Raw genomic sequence first — 16,652 nt, forward strand, 5'->3', positions numbered from 1 at the left:
CTCTGGGTGTGTTTATTTAGTGTTTGTTCTCCCGGACTGCAATAGGTCTTCCGTGCTCTGAATATTGTTTTTCACACTTACGCTTGCACTTGTATGTTGTCTACTTAGTGTATAGCTTGGTTTTTATTTATTCGTACTTTTATTATTGTTCTTAGCTTCCGCACTGTACACATGGTTACGCCACTCTCACGTGACGGCCAGCATGCCCTGATCTCGATCAGGGTGTGTCATTTTTACTCTAAGAAGTTAGGCCAGTCTTGTAATGAAAATTCATAGCTTGGAAGTACATTTTTTCGATAAATTTTAATAACAGAAGATATAAAAAATAAAAATAAACAATATCACATGAAATTTTCAAGCGTGATACTTTAAGATTGTCACATAATTTTTTTTTTTTCTTTTCTAATTATTGGAACCCAATGGGAGGCTAGGTGATTAAGCCCGTAGTAATTTCTTTATAGACAAAATAAGGACGGGGACATAATATTCAATTTCCGTCTCAAAAAAAATTCAAATTGAAGATAGTCTCTAAACTAGAAAAAAAAAAGAAAAAGGTAAACATAATTTTTCAAAAGAAAAATCTTAAACATGATATTTCGTTCCAAACAAACTTCTTGTATAGAATCTAACCCGAGCTGTCCTGTGAAAAAAAAAAAGAAAAAAAAAATAATAGAACAAGAATTGCTCATGAGCTTTACAAACAAACATTACCAATTTTCAGGTTTGGTTTGTTTCTTAACGAGCCAAACATTGAGCCGATTTACAGTCCTAAATAATAAAGAAATCTACATGAGATTTGATAATATATAAGACAACTTCTTCAATTATTAAACTTTAATATAACAATTATTCAAATTTGTATATGGTACGTCCTCTTATATTTCAGTACTTAGTGATATAGATAATAAGGCCTGGTTTGGTACTAAAGTGATTCTGAAAAAAGCTGGTATCAAAAAAAACTAGGAGCTGTTTTTGTGTTTGGTAAACATTCAGCTTCAACTTTTTTTCACAGTTTTTGGTGAAAAAAAAAGCCAAAAACAAGAAGGTGCAAAACCCAGCTTTGAAAAACCGGCTTTTTTCACATCTGTTTTACATAAAAGTTTACCAAACACTATAATACTACTTTTTATTTTCAAAAGCACTTTTACAAAAAAGTTTACCAAACACTCTGCAGCTTTATTTCACAACTGCTTATTCTCACAGCACAGCAGAAGCAACTTTTTTTCAAAGCACAGCAATACCAAACCAGCCCTAAATGTGGTGCAAACTAGTAGAAATGGATACAGTTTTTCACTTATTTCTGTCGACATGAAACACGAATGTTTTCCATTAAAATAAGGATTAATTACACCTATACTCTCTCAAATTTATCATGTTTTCACAAAATCCTCTCAGGTTTGAAAAATTACACCAACTCTTCTTGAAATTTTGATTCACATTCACATGAAATGAAAATTCAACCGGGTTATATGAGAAAGTAAAGAGTAGCGGCTATCATACCAAATTATAGTACCTTGACCAGAGAACAGTCTCTCCCAATTTCTTGCGTTTCTACATATTTGAAACGCATTTGCCAAACCGTGAAAAACAAGCTCACTCATGGATGAAGGCCTGGAGGGCAAGATCTCACAATAAATTTAAAGAATCGAAAAAACTATTTATCAAACGAACACATATGACATTATGAACATTTTTTTCTAAATTGTTCGACAGTAGAATTGTTGAATTTTGATTGTTAAATTGCATTATTGGACATCATATTATTTATTTCTCAACAATAGCATGGAGAATCCGGCTATAACATAAAACCTCCACAATTTCCTTTCCACTTTCAATAGAGGGTGCTAATGTTGCAAGCCTTTGGCTACTCTTAAGGGAGGGAATCAAAACAAAAAATTTAAGCTACAAAAAAAAAAAAAATATATATATATATATAAAGGTGCCTCAGTCGCTCAAAAAAAGAGTGAATGGTCAACACTTGGGAAGATCGGACGGTGGAGGAGGCAGCTTCTGATTAGGGAGCTTCCCATCCTGGACTACCCAAGCCATCCTCAGACCCCAGCTCAAGTGGACATCAAAGTGGCAGTGCATGAGCCAAACGCCTGCAATTTCAGTTATAAAAAACAATGTTTTAGTTAATGGACATCAAAATAAAATGAAAAAATTGTTTTGGTACCGCATGCGTATACGAATCTATAACATTTGATGCATTGCCAATACGTTTTGTATCGGATACCATCTTAAGACATATGATGCATTGTCGATTTTTTGTCGAGATCATGTTGATATTTTGTAACATCAACAAAACGTTAACTAAATATCAATAACATACTTGTTGATTTAGTAAATTGTGCCAGCCGATCAATGGCCCCAACAGTAATTCTTTTTTTTTCTTTTCTTTTTTTTCTTTTCACAAAGGACGCTTTACTAATTATATCTTATGAAGATATTAAGTTTGTTGTCATGCCTAAATTCAAGATGGATGTGAATTCGCACCCCAGCCCAAGTTGGGGTGTGACACCTATGTTCAAAACAAACAACAATTACCTGGGTTGTCTGCAAGAAATCGGATAGCCACCCAACCCCCGGAGGGTACTCCAACGGAGTTCCTTTCAACAGGATCAACAAGGTTGAAGTTGGACGGGTCTTTGTTAGGGTCAAAGTTTCCAAAACCTTGTCCAACAACAAAGAAGTTGAAGCCATGAAGGTGAAGAGGGTGGTTCTCAGCACCCAAAATGCTAGTGCCCTGCATCACCAATTCCACACTAGTATTGAACTTTAACACCACCACCTTTGTCCCATTATTAACATTGGTGTTGTTAGGTGGAGTGCCTGTATAATTGAACGGTTTGGGAGGAATAATAGGGAAATCGGTGGAGTAAACACTGTTGGATTGAGCAAAGAAATGAGATTGAAGCATTGCTACTGAAGGAAGAGCAAATGAGATGTTGTTCATAGAAGCTGCAAATTTGGTGGTGTTAGTAGGCCCTTGGCATGTTTGGTTTTTAGGGCATGGGTTGGTTCCAAGCCCTACAGTGAAAAAGAAGCGTCTTTCAACAGTTTTGGGCACATTGGCTGGAAATCTAGAATTGGCCAAACTCCTGAGTTTACTGGTAAAATTTGCAACAAATGAAGTAGCATTGATTTGGGGAAGGATTGGCCTAAAAAGTGGATGGCTTTTCAGTGATGTGGAGGATGAAGAATTTGAGGGTTTTTTGTACTCAAGAATTCCAGCAACAGTTGAATTGTCAAAAGTACCCCTGCCTGTAAAGTAGGGTCTAGCTAACATTAGGAAAGTGGCATTAGGGTAGTGAGGTTTTGCCTTGAGAAGCACGTTTGTGGTTTGCCCTGGTGTGATGAGTAAGATATTGGTCTTGAAGGGTTTGACATACACAGCATCTGCTTCAACTACTGTTATACTGTGGTTTGCTATGCTGAAAAACAGTTCATCATTGAGTGCGGCGTTGATCAAACGCAAGAGGTATGTCTTTCCTGGCTTCACCTTTAGCCTGAAAGTGTCTGAAAAACACAACAATAAAGACAAATTAGAACTAAATTAGAACTAAATTTTTTGTGATAAGATTGTATATGTTTCATGGCAAAAAAAAATATGTTCACATGATAATGTGTACATACCCTTTTTGGAACAATTGTACAATGGCCCTGGAAGTCCGTTAATCGTATAAGCATCGGAGACATTAGGACCATTTCCGGTATGTAGAGCCTGACTAATTACAGTCTCCGGATCAACATTCCACCACTCACCTGTAGTTATTTAAACATATATGAAAAGTTTAGCATGTTAGGTGTGGTATACGCATAAAAGTTACATATTACGTCATAGTTTCAGTTTAATACGTCATGTTGTTAGACAATCAAGTCTGAACTACTGAGAAATGGATTTTTAATTTAATATGTGATGACAACTTTACAATTTGACCACATAATATGTTATCCAAAAATCTACAATATCTGTGAAATGCTTGTTTAATTAATGGTTCTCTATAATTTGGTGAGTTTAGTTACCGAAAATGACGGGAACTTCTTTGTGGGGTTTGGGAAAAGGGTAGGGAGCATGGCGCTTAGGGAGGATGATGAGGGGTCCATAGACAGTAGCTCTTAGCCATGAGATGTGAGCATGCCAGAAGAGAGTTCCCCTTTGGCCAATGATGGTGAAGTTGTACACATAACTCTGGTTTGTTTGAATAGGGCACTGAGTGACATATGATGGCCCATCTGCCCATCCACTCTGCAATTGTCGGATGCCATGCCTATGTTCACATTTTCATTAATCCACCAAAAAAAAGTTAAAAAAGGAAGAAAAAAATGTTGGTTTTTAATTAAGTAGAACTTGATTAACTATAAGTTGTTTTGTACCAATGGAGGGTAATGTTGTTTGGAACATGATTGACCACTTTAACCAAAACCCTGTCTCCTTCTCTGGCAATAATTCGGGGTCCAGGAAACTTGCCATTCACTGTCACAATGCTCTTTGTGGTGCACAGCCTAGTCACATTTTTCAACTCTATCTGCACAAAAGTTAGAATGTTATAAAGTATGGTATGTAATTTACTTATAAGCCGCAACAATTATGATGTCAGATTATGAATCCGGACCACATATTTTGCCAAAAAAACTAAACGATCAATAATTCAAATTCACAGTCAATGCATTTATCGTACGTACATCAAATTTGTATTGCCTTGTAACACCGCCAGCTGCAGCAATGGCAAACTCAGGAGAGGCACAGAGAGAGATAAGAGCAAGAAGAAAAGCCACTAGAAATGTTGCTGACAAAGGAATCGCAGACCCCATTTGAGCTAGCTCTGCAGTGGTCTAAGAAGCTTGGCCTGTGACTCTGTGAGAGTGTGTTTATATACAAATGAAAAGGCGTGTTTGGTCAATTAGGTAATGGGATGTTACAGATTTTGGCAACGAAGAGAGACTTTACCAACTGAACTTACCGAAATTCTGGACCCATCTAATTAGTAATTACCACTGTAGAGTACCATCCAAGTAATTTATTTACTATTATTTGTGCCAAAAGAATCACTTATTATTTGTCTGGCCTCTCAGTCAAAATTATTATTACTCATCACCAAATTTTGTCCGTCATTATCCCCAATAGAAGCTAATTACGGATGCTTCTTTTTATTGCTTTTCACAAAAGCCGTTCAGTGCGTGGTTAGCTTCTCCAAAAGCCATTAATTATGTAGTTACAAATGTGGTTTAATTATGTAGTTACAAATGTGGTAGGTGCGGGTTTGTAACCTTTGTATACAAAAATATAACCACACACACAAATTCCTAATTTTAATTTCTTGGGACATATTTTCTCAATCTCTACATATATCACTTATCTATGTTTTTATAAATGATTGAACAAGACGGAAAGATATTTACGGACAGATATTGCAGAAAGTAAATAGTAAAATGCCCCACTTATTGTTTTTGTTGATTTATTTGTTGTGTGGGTTTCCGTCTAGTCTCCCTGTTTGTATCTCGTCTTTTTTTCCTTTTCTTCTTCTTATTAATAAAATTTGGTAGACCCACTGGCAGGAGGTTTTAGGGTGGAATCGTTTTTTTTTCTTTCAGGAAAAAGTTTGTTTCCCACACACGACCATTAACAAAGAGCTGATCTTGCTTAATTCTCTTTTATTTCCATCAAAACAAAAAAGCTAACATGTTGATTTTTACACGTTTATTGCCTATACACACTAATCACAAGAGGCGAAAGTGTGTCTCATTCTCAAACTAATAAGCCACAAGATACATTAAGGGAAATATTATTGGCACATCAAAAATCTCATTCTACACTCCTCACAAGTGTATTTTTCTTTCTAAATATAGAAAATTTGGAGTGTAGAATGAAAAATTTTGAGTGCCAATAACAATTCCCTACATTAATCGTATGCTAAATTTGTAAAAGTATATGAGTATACAAATCAAACTTATTAGTTGGTGACCAAGAAAAGCCAGAGGGGGTTACATCATCCAACATATATTAATCTTATGTGTCTTAGAAATATTACAATTTAAGTCATGATTTTTACGACCAATCATATGGATCAATTCATGAAGACTCACCTGGGGTTGGCCCTCCTGCCAGCCAAACAGAAATTAATATCAAAGCCTCCAAAAGATGACGACATTTGATCCACCACCAATCTTTCAAGCAAGAAGAAAAATGATAACAATTTCGTTGGAATTAGGTTAGTCTTGATAGGTTTAATTGTGATTACCCCAGATAACCAAACTCATAACACAGGCTTAAACTTTAAAAATACCAAGGAACGTAATTTGAAAATCCTTTTTCTTCTTGGACAAAAGTTATTGGTTTTCACCCTACCCCTTATTTGTTGATACACCAACTACACTCCTTATAGGCTACTCTAAAATTACAATACATCAAGCAAAAAAATTTCACCTACAAAAAAGTGGGGAAAAGAGGTAGGGTTCAGCCAGGTTGGCTAGAGCAATATGTTTCTGTCCCTCTCTAAACTTGAGTTTGAATTCCACTTGTCATAGTTTAGATGAATTTAGCGTAAGATGTCGCTTGTATAATAAAATGAATTAACAACTCAGCTACGGAGACCAAATTGTTGCAGCATTGGAAGTGAACACATACGTGTACCTCCAAGAGATCAGACTGCTGTGAAATGATGATATTGTAGGCGAGGAAATGGGTTTTGAGGAAGACTAAATCATGCAAGTGAGAGGGGATGTGAAGGGGGACACAAGTTCTTATGGAGTGGTTAAAGAAGGGAGCAAGAGAAATCCTGAAAAATGGTTTAACGCATCTCTTAATTAAAGTCATTCGATGGAAGAAGCAGTAAATCCAATAATCCCTATTTGCTTTGCATATCCTCTCACATAGAACTCCAGATGTTTAACTCTAAAAGAGGCATGTGGTAATTACAAAATAATGGTTTCATTTTTCACTCCATGTCCTAAATTTGTTTATTTTCAGTAGCAATTTATGATTTTTTTTTTTTTTTTTGGTCAAAAATAGCAATTTATGGATTAGGAAATCTAAATTATCATTCAAAGTATGAATTAGAATGTGGATCCAAACTCGCGAATTTACATCTTTCAAATTTCCGTAAGCCGAAAGTCAACTTGAATTTTCGAACATCATTAGTCGAACTCTTTGTTTAAGTGCGGAATAGGTGGAGATCCGGATGTGCATTATTCCTTTCTTGTTCATTTTTGTTTATCCGTTTATGAGTTTGAGCAAAGTACCGTATCAAACAAAATGGAGCTTGGATACTCCTAGATTAAATAAACATTTTGATGATTAATCTTATTTTTAGGGTTTTGTAGATTAATTTTATTAGTTAGGGTAGTAACTAATAAACACAAAAGAAAATAAACTACGTTCATTAATTGTGCAATAAAAGGGGAGGAATAAAAATCTGGGTACCAGAAGTACTTATCTAATATAGGATAACCAACAAACATGAACTTTTAGGACATTTATTAAAGATTACTGGATTTGGTATTGATTACATGATCATAAACCTTTCACAGAAAATGATAAAATTAAAAATTAAAAAAAAAAAAAGAATAACCAATGTCCAAGTTCTACATTACATTCTAACACATTCTTATTTTTAACCAGATACAAGAATCACTGACCCCAAAAACAAAAACAAAAACAAAAACAAAAACAAAACAAAACAAAACAAAAACAAAAACAAAAAAAAAAAAAACAGATACAAGATAATTACAATTTTTATAATTTTTTAGTTTATTAATCATGCGGTTTAGTGGTATTTATTTCCACTGCTAGATGAGAGACCCTTAAGTTCGAGTCTCATGAATGACAAGTTCAATACCAATTTATTGTTGACCTAAGGCTTAGCCACCCAGCTGCCTCAGTATCGTTCTATATCAAAAAGAAATTAGTTCATTAATCCCAGATCATAACAATTGCTATGACTCCCACTCCAAGAAGCACAGCAACGAACTTGAAAGCTGGAGTGTCGAAGTAGCATTTAGCTTGTGGTTTAAACCCTTTGGCAATGAGATGGTTGATTGCAACATAGATGAAAACTCCACAAGCAAGTCCCATTGAAATGGCATATATCCAATCAGCTACATGTCCTTGAGTTGTGGCGTTGATGGCAATGCCGATGCCTACTCCAATGGGACTAGAAACAGCAAAAGCAAAAGAATAAGCTGCAGTTACTAAGAATGCTCTTTTAGGTAGCATCCTCAGTAGTGCAATCCCCATAGCAATGGCTGCAAAAATCTTGTGTAGTGATATTGTCCATAGGTTCCTCCATGCATCTGACTTTGTATCTGCGATAGACAAAGTAAACGAGCGTTCAGATTCCGAATCCTCGTAGGATCTTTAGCGGATGTCAGTTACAACAACGGTTTTTACTTTAGGGTATAGCTCCAGTTGGATTTGGGAACTTAGAGATTAGGGTTTAGCTCTCGCTAAAATAAAAAAACACTAAACATTGACCGCGAGCTTTTTAGCTGATTTAGTGCGTCCTTCAAACGATCAGAAGTGACATTTAAATGTTTCCTGATCAATTTACAGCTACAAATATACCTTTAAGAACCAAGCTCCATGCATACATGCATAGATATGCATACTGCAATTCATTGTCAATGTTTAGAGACGTATTAAGTTACTAATTAGTTAGCACTTGAGCGTTCTATGTATGTTTGGATTTGTTGTTTCACTTAGGTTCATATGTGTCCTGCAGTTTCAATTTTTCAGTTAGGTCCTTGCTTGTTACAATTAGTGACAAATTTTATCGTTAGTTTACGAGATGAAATTGTCAGTTATTTATCCTACAAATCGATTCTTTAAAAGTGATTTTAACTAGATAAGACTGGTTTATTCTTATTTTCCTCTTTGAGAAACATAAGGATCGCTGATTTAAAGTATAAAGACTTGTTAATTACTTGAAAAACAAAATTAAGAATATAAGGAACAATTAACTGAAATTAATCATTTTCTCATATTTGTATGGATAAAAATTACCATGAAAGATGATGAGTGGTAGATATATACGAATAATATACATATATATGAGTTAATAAAACTCAACAATATTTCAATTAAGTACCTGCAACTCCAACAGCAATGCCCTCAAAAACTGAATGAAAACACAGCGCAAGGATGAGAAGTATGGTGTCTCCGAAAGACGATGTCTTCAAGAAAACTGGGTTGTCGTCCTCTCCATCTTCCTTATGATCATGCAGTGCAGCAGTCCTTCCCTCCTCCACTTCCACTCTAGCTTCTCTTTCACCCGACCTCGTGACAAACAGCACGACGCAATCTCCAAGCATGGTTAGCAGATAACCAGCCGACGCTAGCATGAATGCGAAAGGGTATGTTTTCGTGGTAAGGTCACGAAATGTCGCATCTGAGTCACTCAAGAAGTGCATCAAAGAGGTACCAAGAAAAACCCCACCAGCGAATTGCGTCCCCATGAGAAGAAAGCTTTCGTTCCATCGATAAAAGTAGGGGGAGATGCCACCGGCGAAAGTGCTCACCAGTAGAATAATCAAGCACCATACTTTCACCAAAACCAAGCCTTTCGTATGCAAATCAACTTCATGTCCGCCGCTATCATCATGGTTGCTGCCGCCATGACCGTTGACTAGGAATGGTTGCAGGGATAAGAGGAGCACAGATGCTAAAAGAAAGATTGACTTAGCGAAAGGAATGGAAGCCATTGATGAGTATGAAGTTCCTCTCTCAAACCAATGGCTTGCGTGGTAAGTTACATGAAGACTTGTAGTTGTTTATATGGTCTAAAAATAATAAATTAAACACAACCTGTCCAGCTAAATCTTGGTCCCATTTTATTCTCAAATTGTAGTACAATTTGACTTTCCAAGATCGTATAGCCTTGATGTACTACACAATTAGCTTATATAGTTAGACATAGAAGCTATATTCCAATATTCTATCCAAAAATTCTGCTGTGCTACGGAATATAGTATATGCCAAAATATTTAATCATTATATCTTGATTATTGTATTTTTTTTTTAGCAAATATCTAACAGTTAAAACTCCAAAATAATGAATAGCCTTAAATTTACTAAAAAATCCCTATTCTACCTAGTAAAATGAAAAGCACTACGTACATGACTCATCAAATCATGAGATAATGAGATAATGAGTGGTGCTAGATGCCAAAGAACAAACATAGTATTGATACTCTCGAGCTTTTAATCGTTAGACCTTAATTATTTTATCTTTAATTAGAGATTTAACTCTAATTACAGATTTAACTCAATGTCTTGAAAACCCTGGAGTATACTTGAAAATCCCTGTTCTATTCTATTAAAAGGAAAGTACCACGTCAAATCATGAGATGATGAGTGATGCTAGATGAAGACAAAAAATAAAAAATAAAAAAGGGCAATATCCAGTAGTATGATGAACTTTAAAATAATAGTGGTAGACTTGATTTCTATAATAATATATGGCACGTCACATATCCCACCGTCGATATCACATTCCGCACGATACACACACACACACACATCATGAGTCAAATAATTCAAAATTAAAGGAGGTTTTACATTTCCTGAACTCAAACATACTGGTTATATCCAAGTGATGCAGATAATGTCATTATTTTGCAAATTACGAAATTATGTTGGTAGGTTTACTATACAGATTTGTATATGGCTCATCAGACGGTTATACCGTGTCCGAACCGTCCGATTCACTCTCCCGGCTCTCCTGCCATGTTGACCCAGCTCTAAATTTACACACAGGGCATGTGCCTTGCTGCCGGAGCCAAGGATCTATGCAGTTAGCATGGAACTGCAAAAGGAAATAATAGGTTCAAATTAGAACATATAAACCAAATAACAAAGTGGTCGAACGGGCCCTAAAAACCGCGTCAGGAAAACCAGTATTAACATTTGGTGAGAGATTTTATTGTAGTAGAGGGAGGATGGAAGAAAATGTGTACGAGAAAATAAATCGAATTACATTATGGACTGCTAATGATAATGATTATAAACACAAATTGATGCGGGTAAATTCCGAGATTGTGTACTGTGGGACATCAAGTAATTCAGCATCATCCAACAAATTGTGGTAATTATACAAAAATTAAGACACAGAGAATGTTTGTGACATATCGTTAATACCAGTAAGCAAAGGGTGTACCTGATGCAAACATGGCAAGCTACGAACTAGGTCCCCTCTGTTAACTTGCTCTAAGCAAATGCTGCATGTCAGCTCATTTTCTAAATCCTTCATGCTCCCGTCCATCCTTTTGGAGTCTTGCTCCTTCATGCACCCGTCTTGCTTTGTCAGCTGGAAAAAATGGAATTAAGAAATTGAAAGCTATCCACAAAAAGTATGCATAACAATGACAAGGTGCACAAAGCATTTGGGAAGAAAGAAAGGCCACAGCAAGAGATGCAACTGCTAGAAAATTATACAAAAGTAAAACAGTCTAAGCTATCCAAGCCAGCCATCACAGATTACACAATGTTTAGCCATCACATTGTGTACACTGAGGCCTCGTTTGATATCTAGGATTGGATTGGAATGGATTTGATAACAACATTGAAGGAAGAAATGGATGCCAACTTTCATGACTAATCTGTGTTCTACCCTCAACTTGGAGAAAATGGAGTCAGCATCCATTTCCTTGGCACCGAAAGAGGCCTGAGTATTGAAAAAATGGAACCAAATATAGCTGTTTAAATCTATGAAAAAGTAACAACCAACGGGCAATGTTTATTAAATAGGGAACCAAACATAGGAAGGATTCTAAGAGAATACCTCAACTGGAACTGGAGCTGAAGATGATGATGCCTGTTGCAGTGACGAGCAATCACTAAAATAAAAAATAAAAACATCTTATCAAAAATGCCACATTCAGTAAAGTTAGAGAGAACATTCTATTTGGTATATACTAATATGGATAAAAGAGTTGCAAATATTTAACTTTTGTTTTCTCGTAAGTGATGCAAATAAGTGATATCATGCAAAAAGTGATGCAAGTGTTTTTTTTTTTTTCCATCTTACACGTTCTCTGGGCCAGTGACTTTGTGCTTGTGGACGGGTAAAGCATTAATCTCCTCCTCGCTCATTGAAGTTGCTGTTGAGGCATTATCAGAATCCAGAGCTCTCAAAGTATCATAATCTGCAATAGAATGTATAGAACAATATATCAACTTAACTTCAAAGAGTGAGCCACACTGAAGACAAAACTTATCCTAAAAGTACATTTTGACAGAAAGACGGTACCTAGATCATCAAACTCACGGTCAAGCAGTGCCAGCTGGAGTCTTAGTCCTTGTAATCGTCCTCTGGTTGCAAAAGCTATTGAAGGTGGCATGTGCAGTCGCAGTTCCGTATGACTGAGCATGCCACTTGCAGCTGCAGCATGTGATCGGGCTTGGGCTTGAAGTTGCTGACAAGTTGCAAACATCCTCAGGGTTGTGGCCATCAAAAAGACACCCACAACTAGCCACAGCTGCATCCATAGATACAGAGGATGACCTACTTCTAATTATCATGTCTTATGTTCCCAAATTGCTAAAGTGAATCACCAGTATGCTTACATTGGATACTCAGTGAAAACATACCAGAAAGTTCGGAGACATCTGGTGAGAGTTTAATATCATGAATAGCAGTATAACTGTTGAGAAAACAGGCAACTTATGGATTACAATTATGCTCTAGTACACAGCATGCAATGAACAAAAATCCAGAAACAAATGCATTACCCGTGACAAGAAATGCCAGTGAATTCATACTAACTGGTCGAGCTGCATGTATACGCTGGAAAGAAAAAAAAGGAATTAAGTGTTAAGAGAGCTTAATGACATTTATGTTTCCATTTCATAATCAACAGACATCTATGAGTTATAAATGACCGGGATGCAAAATAGATATGTATACTAAAGCGCAACATTTTTTTTTTTTACATGTTTGTTAATGCTCATACCATTGCTGGTCGTTCGGGAATATGTCCTGGAAAGCCACTTTCAATATCTGCTCTAGTCCCTCGGAAAACAAAACTCATGGTTGCAAAAGTTCACGAATTCCCCTACTCAAGAAATTAGTATAAAGATAAGTATAGGGAAGCACTCAAGTATCCAACTATTACAATTCGTATATCTTTCAAACTTGCAACGCCTGCAAAAAGTTCCATAGTAAATCGGTTACTACACAAACAAAACTTAATGGTGAAGTAGAGGAAATGTTGACATGCATCGGCAAATTTTGTCCAAAACAAATCATATTTTCATTTAAACAAGTACCTAAAAATAGCTTCCCACCTGGAAAAGTTTACCGCAAACAATTTTGCATTTGAAAAGAAAAAAAGCTGAGTACAAAATCTCGATATCCTGTATCACATGGATGATGCAGGTTCATCGCTAAATACAACCTCACAGTTACAGCTCACATTCCGTCCCTACAAGTAGCCTATTAAACTTATAAAATCCAACCCTACTTCCACCACAAATTCACAAAGGTCCAGTTCCTTTGAATGCAAGACTGAAATCGTATAACTAAGATTTCAATTCCACTTTTTTTTTATTCGGCTCATAATGTGATTCCCATTATGTAAGGTGAAAACAATTGGGTAAACTGCATAGAACATTTTACAGATCCTCTATAAAATATAGAACTATTTTACTAAATGGGCACTTAACAGGCAATAAAACACGTTTTAGTGTTGCTTTATTGTCTGTTTAGCGTCCCTGAACTGAAAAAGTTCTATCTTTCATTGAAGATTTTGTAAGAATTCCCTCTTCAATATATTCCCCCAAAAAAATTGCCCTTAATGCATTTGAAAATCAAAGAAATGGAAATAAACTGTTAAAGCAACGCAGCCAAGTTCACAAATTTCTTCGAAACACGCCACTAAGTTACTCGCTAACTCAGTTACCAAAAATTAAGAGGAATGAAAGAACTTTCTAAAGCCTCCTAAATGACACCAGCCTGTGATCATCACTAATATTTTCTCAACAAATCATCAACATTTTTCCCTTTTATTATTTTCCGTAACAAAATCAACAACTAATTAAGCCCTCCATTGTTGCAAATCATCCATGAGCTTACTAATTTCACATTGCTGTACCTACTTATCCCCTGCACCCTACATTATAAATATATGTGGCAAATATAAACAGAGATCTAACAAATTATACAAATTGTAACCGATCATGCAATTTAAAACTGAAGATGTTAAGATTAACCTCCGATTTTTCTGGAAGATTAGAGCTACAGAGGGAGAGTGTGGAACTGTGCGGAAAATGCATAAGCTAGTACAATTTTCATCAAATTTTCTCGAGAAACAAACAGAAAATTCAAGGGAAAGGGACTTACAGGTGTGAAGCGGAATGCAGAGAGGTGGAGTGCAGCGGAGATTGATATGGAGAAGTGGAGGGAACGAAAGAGATAGAGAAACGAACACCCTTCTTGTCCCAACAGTCCCTTTATTTCCAATTTTTTATTTTCTTGGGGAGGAAAATTATATTAGTGAAAATAATAGTAATTTCTCTAAGTTTGGGGAAGGGTCTAGAGGCTGACACGTCAGCTCGATTTTGATCCAACCGCTGTCACGACTTCGTGAGCATGCGAGGGTTGCTCCGACGCCGTAGGATCTTGATCTGCCACGTCGGACCAGTGAACTGGCAAAATAAAAAGAACAGTGCAAATCCTTTTTCCAATAAAAATATGGGACAAGAAAGTAAATATTTGTTTAGTTTGGTACAAGTCAATAGTGACATCAAAAAATATATTTTGGATAAACTTATGGTTTGTTTAATTATTTTTTTTAGTTTTTTATTTTTTATTTATTTTTAACTAAAAGCAAAGCAGTTATTAAATTGCGCTTTAGAATTTAACATTAGTCTATGTTTTACGAAAGAGATTTCAAGCTCAAATTTCATAAACGGAAGTTGACCGAAAAAAAAAAATTGTAATATTTGATACTCAACATGATATTTCCCTTTGATGTATCATTAGTGCCACATTGACTAAAATACTCATCAACTTAATGAATATTTAGACATTCAAACATCCAAATTGTGTAAATTGATTCAATTTCAAGACTTTAAGAGTCAATGTGAGAAATTTGAAACCTCACGATCTATTTTAAAAATCACCACAAATCTTGAGGGTATAAATGTAGTTAGCGTTACTTTCTATGTGCATATATCCTTTTTCACAAGTATTTTTTATTGAGAGGAGGAAAACTCTATTCATCATGGTAAACTTGTATTTTTTTTTTTTATAAAAAAATTATAAATTAAAAAAAAAACCTCTCACCTCTAATACTCTTTTAATTATTTTTTTGTCAGCACTCTTTTAATTAATCTTCAAGGGTTTGTAGCATGCGTTTGATATGTAGAAGAAAAATATTTATTAGAAAAAGAATGTCTACCAAAAAATATAAAAATGAGAAAGTAGACATGTGTCAAATTCTAATTTGGAATGATGATGACTTTGCTGCCAATACTCTTCCTTATACTTGGGAAAGGAATCCTCTTCAGATTCCTTCCACCATATTCTACTAATCAACAAATTCGAGCTCTTAAAATTTAATCCAACAACTAAAAACAGGGTCCTCTTTAAAAGTATAATAACTTTAGCTGTTGAATCAAATTTTAAGGACCCAGATTTGTTGATTGGTAGGATTTGATGGAAATGATGCATAGAGGATCCCTTTCTTTATACTTGGTCTAGAAATAATCCAAATCCTCTTTGTGAGGATCCCGGGGATCCATAAATCGTGTCACTTCATCGTACATCTGCGGTAAAAAATCATTTTAAATTCTTTTATTTAAAATTAAACACAAACAATACCTGACGAAAAATAACCGCAAAATGTACGATAAATGAACACAATTCACGAATTTCCAAAATCCTCACAAAGATGATTCGAAGAGAATCATGTTGACTCTAGAAATTCCATTGAAATAATTAGTCCACTCTCTCCAATTTTCTCTCTCCTTTCGCTCGGCGCACATACCGTATCACTCTCTCTTTGGCTTTGTGCTTAAGCTTTCTACAATAGCTGCCAAGGGCAAGTCTCCGGTGATAGAAGTCGGCCTTGGAACCACCTACCGCGGCACTGACATAATAGCCAATGACCAAAGCAACAAGGCATCGACATTTCATGTGACTTTAACGAACACTGAGCATTTGTTTGGCAACATCGCGGTGAAATACACTATCAATACTCAATCCGATTAGTTTTCAAGATATTCTCTCTCCAAACTTTTTCATATTAAATTGCTTCATTGACATTGTTGATCAAATTAAAATTTTATTTATTTGAAATAATTGATAACACTTGGTTTGAGTTTGCAATGAGATAACACAAGCACAGAATCCCCACATATTTCTTTCTTGTCAAACAAGCAAAGTCACGCAGATTACTTTATTGACAATCAAGCAATCATCCTCCAAATGAGAAATTTTTAATTGTAACGGGAACACAAATAATACATCACGTGTTTTTATGTAAGTGGTGTGAAATTTTATTTTTTAAGTTATTAACTTTTTAACACGCATATCCCACCATTTGTATCGTGACATGTGGTGTACCATCTCGTGTGCCGATCACACTGAAAAATTTCTCCCTCCAAATAGCCACTACAATATTGAATAATACACATAAATACCAAAAATAATATA

At 35.5% G+C, this 16,652-nt stretch overlaps 3 protein-coding genes across 3 annotated transcripts; all 3 read right to left on the minus strand.

The window, feature by feature from the left end:
* Positions 1–1,971: 1,971 nt before the first annotated feature.
* Positions 1,972–4,815, minus strand: LOC137743130 (laccase-2-like). The gene is made up of 6 exons (XM_068483030.1): positions 4,687–4,815; positions 4,378–4,529; positions 4,027–4,271; positions 3,637–3,765; positions 2,548–3,519; positions 1,972–2,102 (listed from the first exon to the last, which is right to left on the minus strand). Exons 1-6 carry the CDS (start codon positions 4,813–4,815, stop codon positions 1,972–1,974), a joined length of 1,758 nt encoding a protein of 585 aa, XP_068339131.1.
* A 3,076-nt stretch (positions 4,816–7,891) lies between these two features.
* On the minus strand, positions 7,892–9,699 carry LOC137742285 (zinc transporter 1-like). Its single transcript, XM_068482110.1, has 2 exons — positions 9,087–9,699; positions 7,892–8,304 (listed from the first exon to the last, which is right to left on the minus strand). Exons 1-2 carry the CDS (start codon positions 9,697–9,699, stop codon positions 7,913–7,915), a joined length of 1,005 nt encoding a protein of 334 aa, XP_068338211.1. The 3' UTR covers positions 7,892–7,912.
* Positions 9,700–10,436: 737 nt separating this feature from the next.
* On the minus strand, positions 10,437–14,455 carry LOC137742286 (E3 ubiquitin-protein ligase SDIR1-like). The gene is made up of 10 exons (XM_068482111.1): positions 14,337–14,455; positions 12,949–13,050; positions 12,728–12,782; positions 12,587–12,639; positions 12,246–12,474; positions 12,024–12,141; positions 11,784–11,832; positions 11,607–11,660; positions 11,154–11,303; positions 10,437–10,802 (listed from the first exon to the last, which is right to left on the minus strand). The coding sequence occupies exons 2-10, from the start codon at positions 13,024–13,026 to the stop codon at positions 10,677–10,679; spliced, it is 912 nt and encodes a 303-aa protein (XP_068338212.1). The 5' UTR covers positions 13,027–13,050; positions 14,337–14,455; the 3' UTR covers positions 10,437–10,676.
* Positions 14,456–16,652: the final 2,197 nt, after the last annotated feature.

The sequence above is a fragment of the Pyrus communis genome, chromosome 8, assembly GCF_963583255.1.
Source record: "Pyrus communis chromosome 8, drPyrComm1.1, whole genome shotgun sequence".
NCBI classification, from domain to species: Eukaryota; Viridiplantae; Streptophyta; class Magnoliopsida; order Rosales; family Rosaceae; genus Pyrus; species Pyrus communis.

Coding starts and splice junctions, on each gene's coding strand:
- LOC137743130 (XM_068483030.1), bottom strand. CDS start 4,815: ATGGGGTCTGCGATTCCTTTGTCAGCAACATTTCTAGTGGCTTTTCTT. Junction 4,272..4,377: donor AACAACATTACCCTCCATTG/GTACAAAACAAC, acceptor ATGTGAACATAG/GCATGGCATCCGACAATTGC. Junction 3,766..4,026: donor AGAAGTTCCCGTCATTTTCG/GTAACTAAACTC, acceptor AAATAACTACAG/GTGAGTGGTGGAATGTTGAT.
- LOC137742285 (XM_068482110.1), bottom strand. CDS start 9,699: ATGGCTTCCATTCCTTTCGCTAAGTCAATCTTTCTTTTAGCATCTGTG. Junction 8,305..9,086: donor CATTGCTGTTGGAGTTGCAG/GTACTTAATTGA, acceptor TGTCTATCGCAG/ATACAAAGTCAGATGCATGG.
- LOC137742286 (XM_068482111.1), bottom strand. CDS start 13,026: ATGAGTTTTGTTTTCCGAGGGACTAGAGCAGATATTGAAAGTGGCTTT. Junction 12,640..12,727: donor ACTGGCATTTCTTGTCACGG/GTAATGCATTTG, acceptor TTTTCTCAACAG/TTATACTGCTATTCATGATA. Junction 11,304..11,606: donor CCATTTTCTCCAAGTTGAGG/GTAGAACACAGA, acceptor CATTTTTTCCAG/CTGACAAAGCAAGACGGGTG.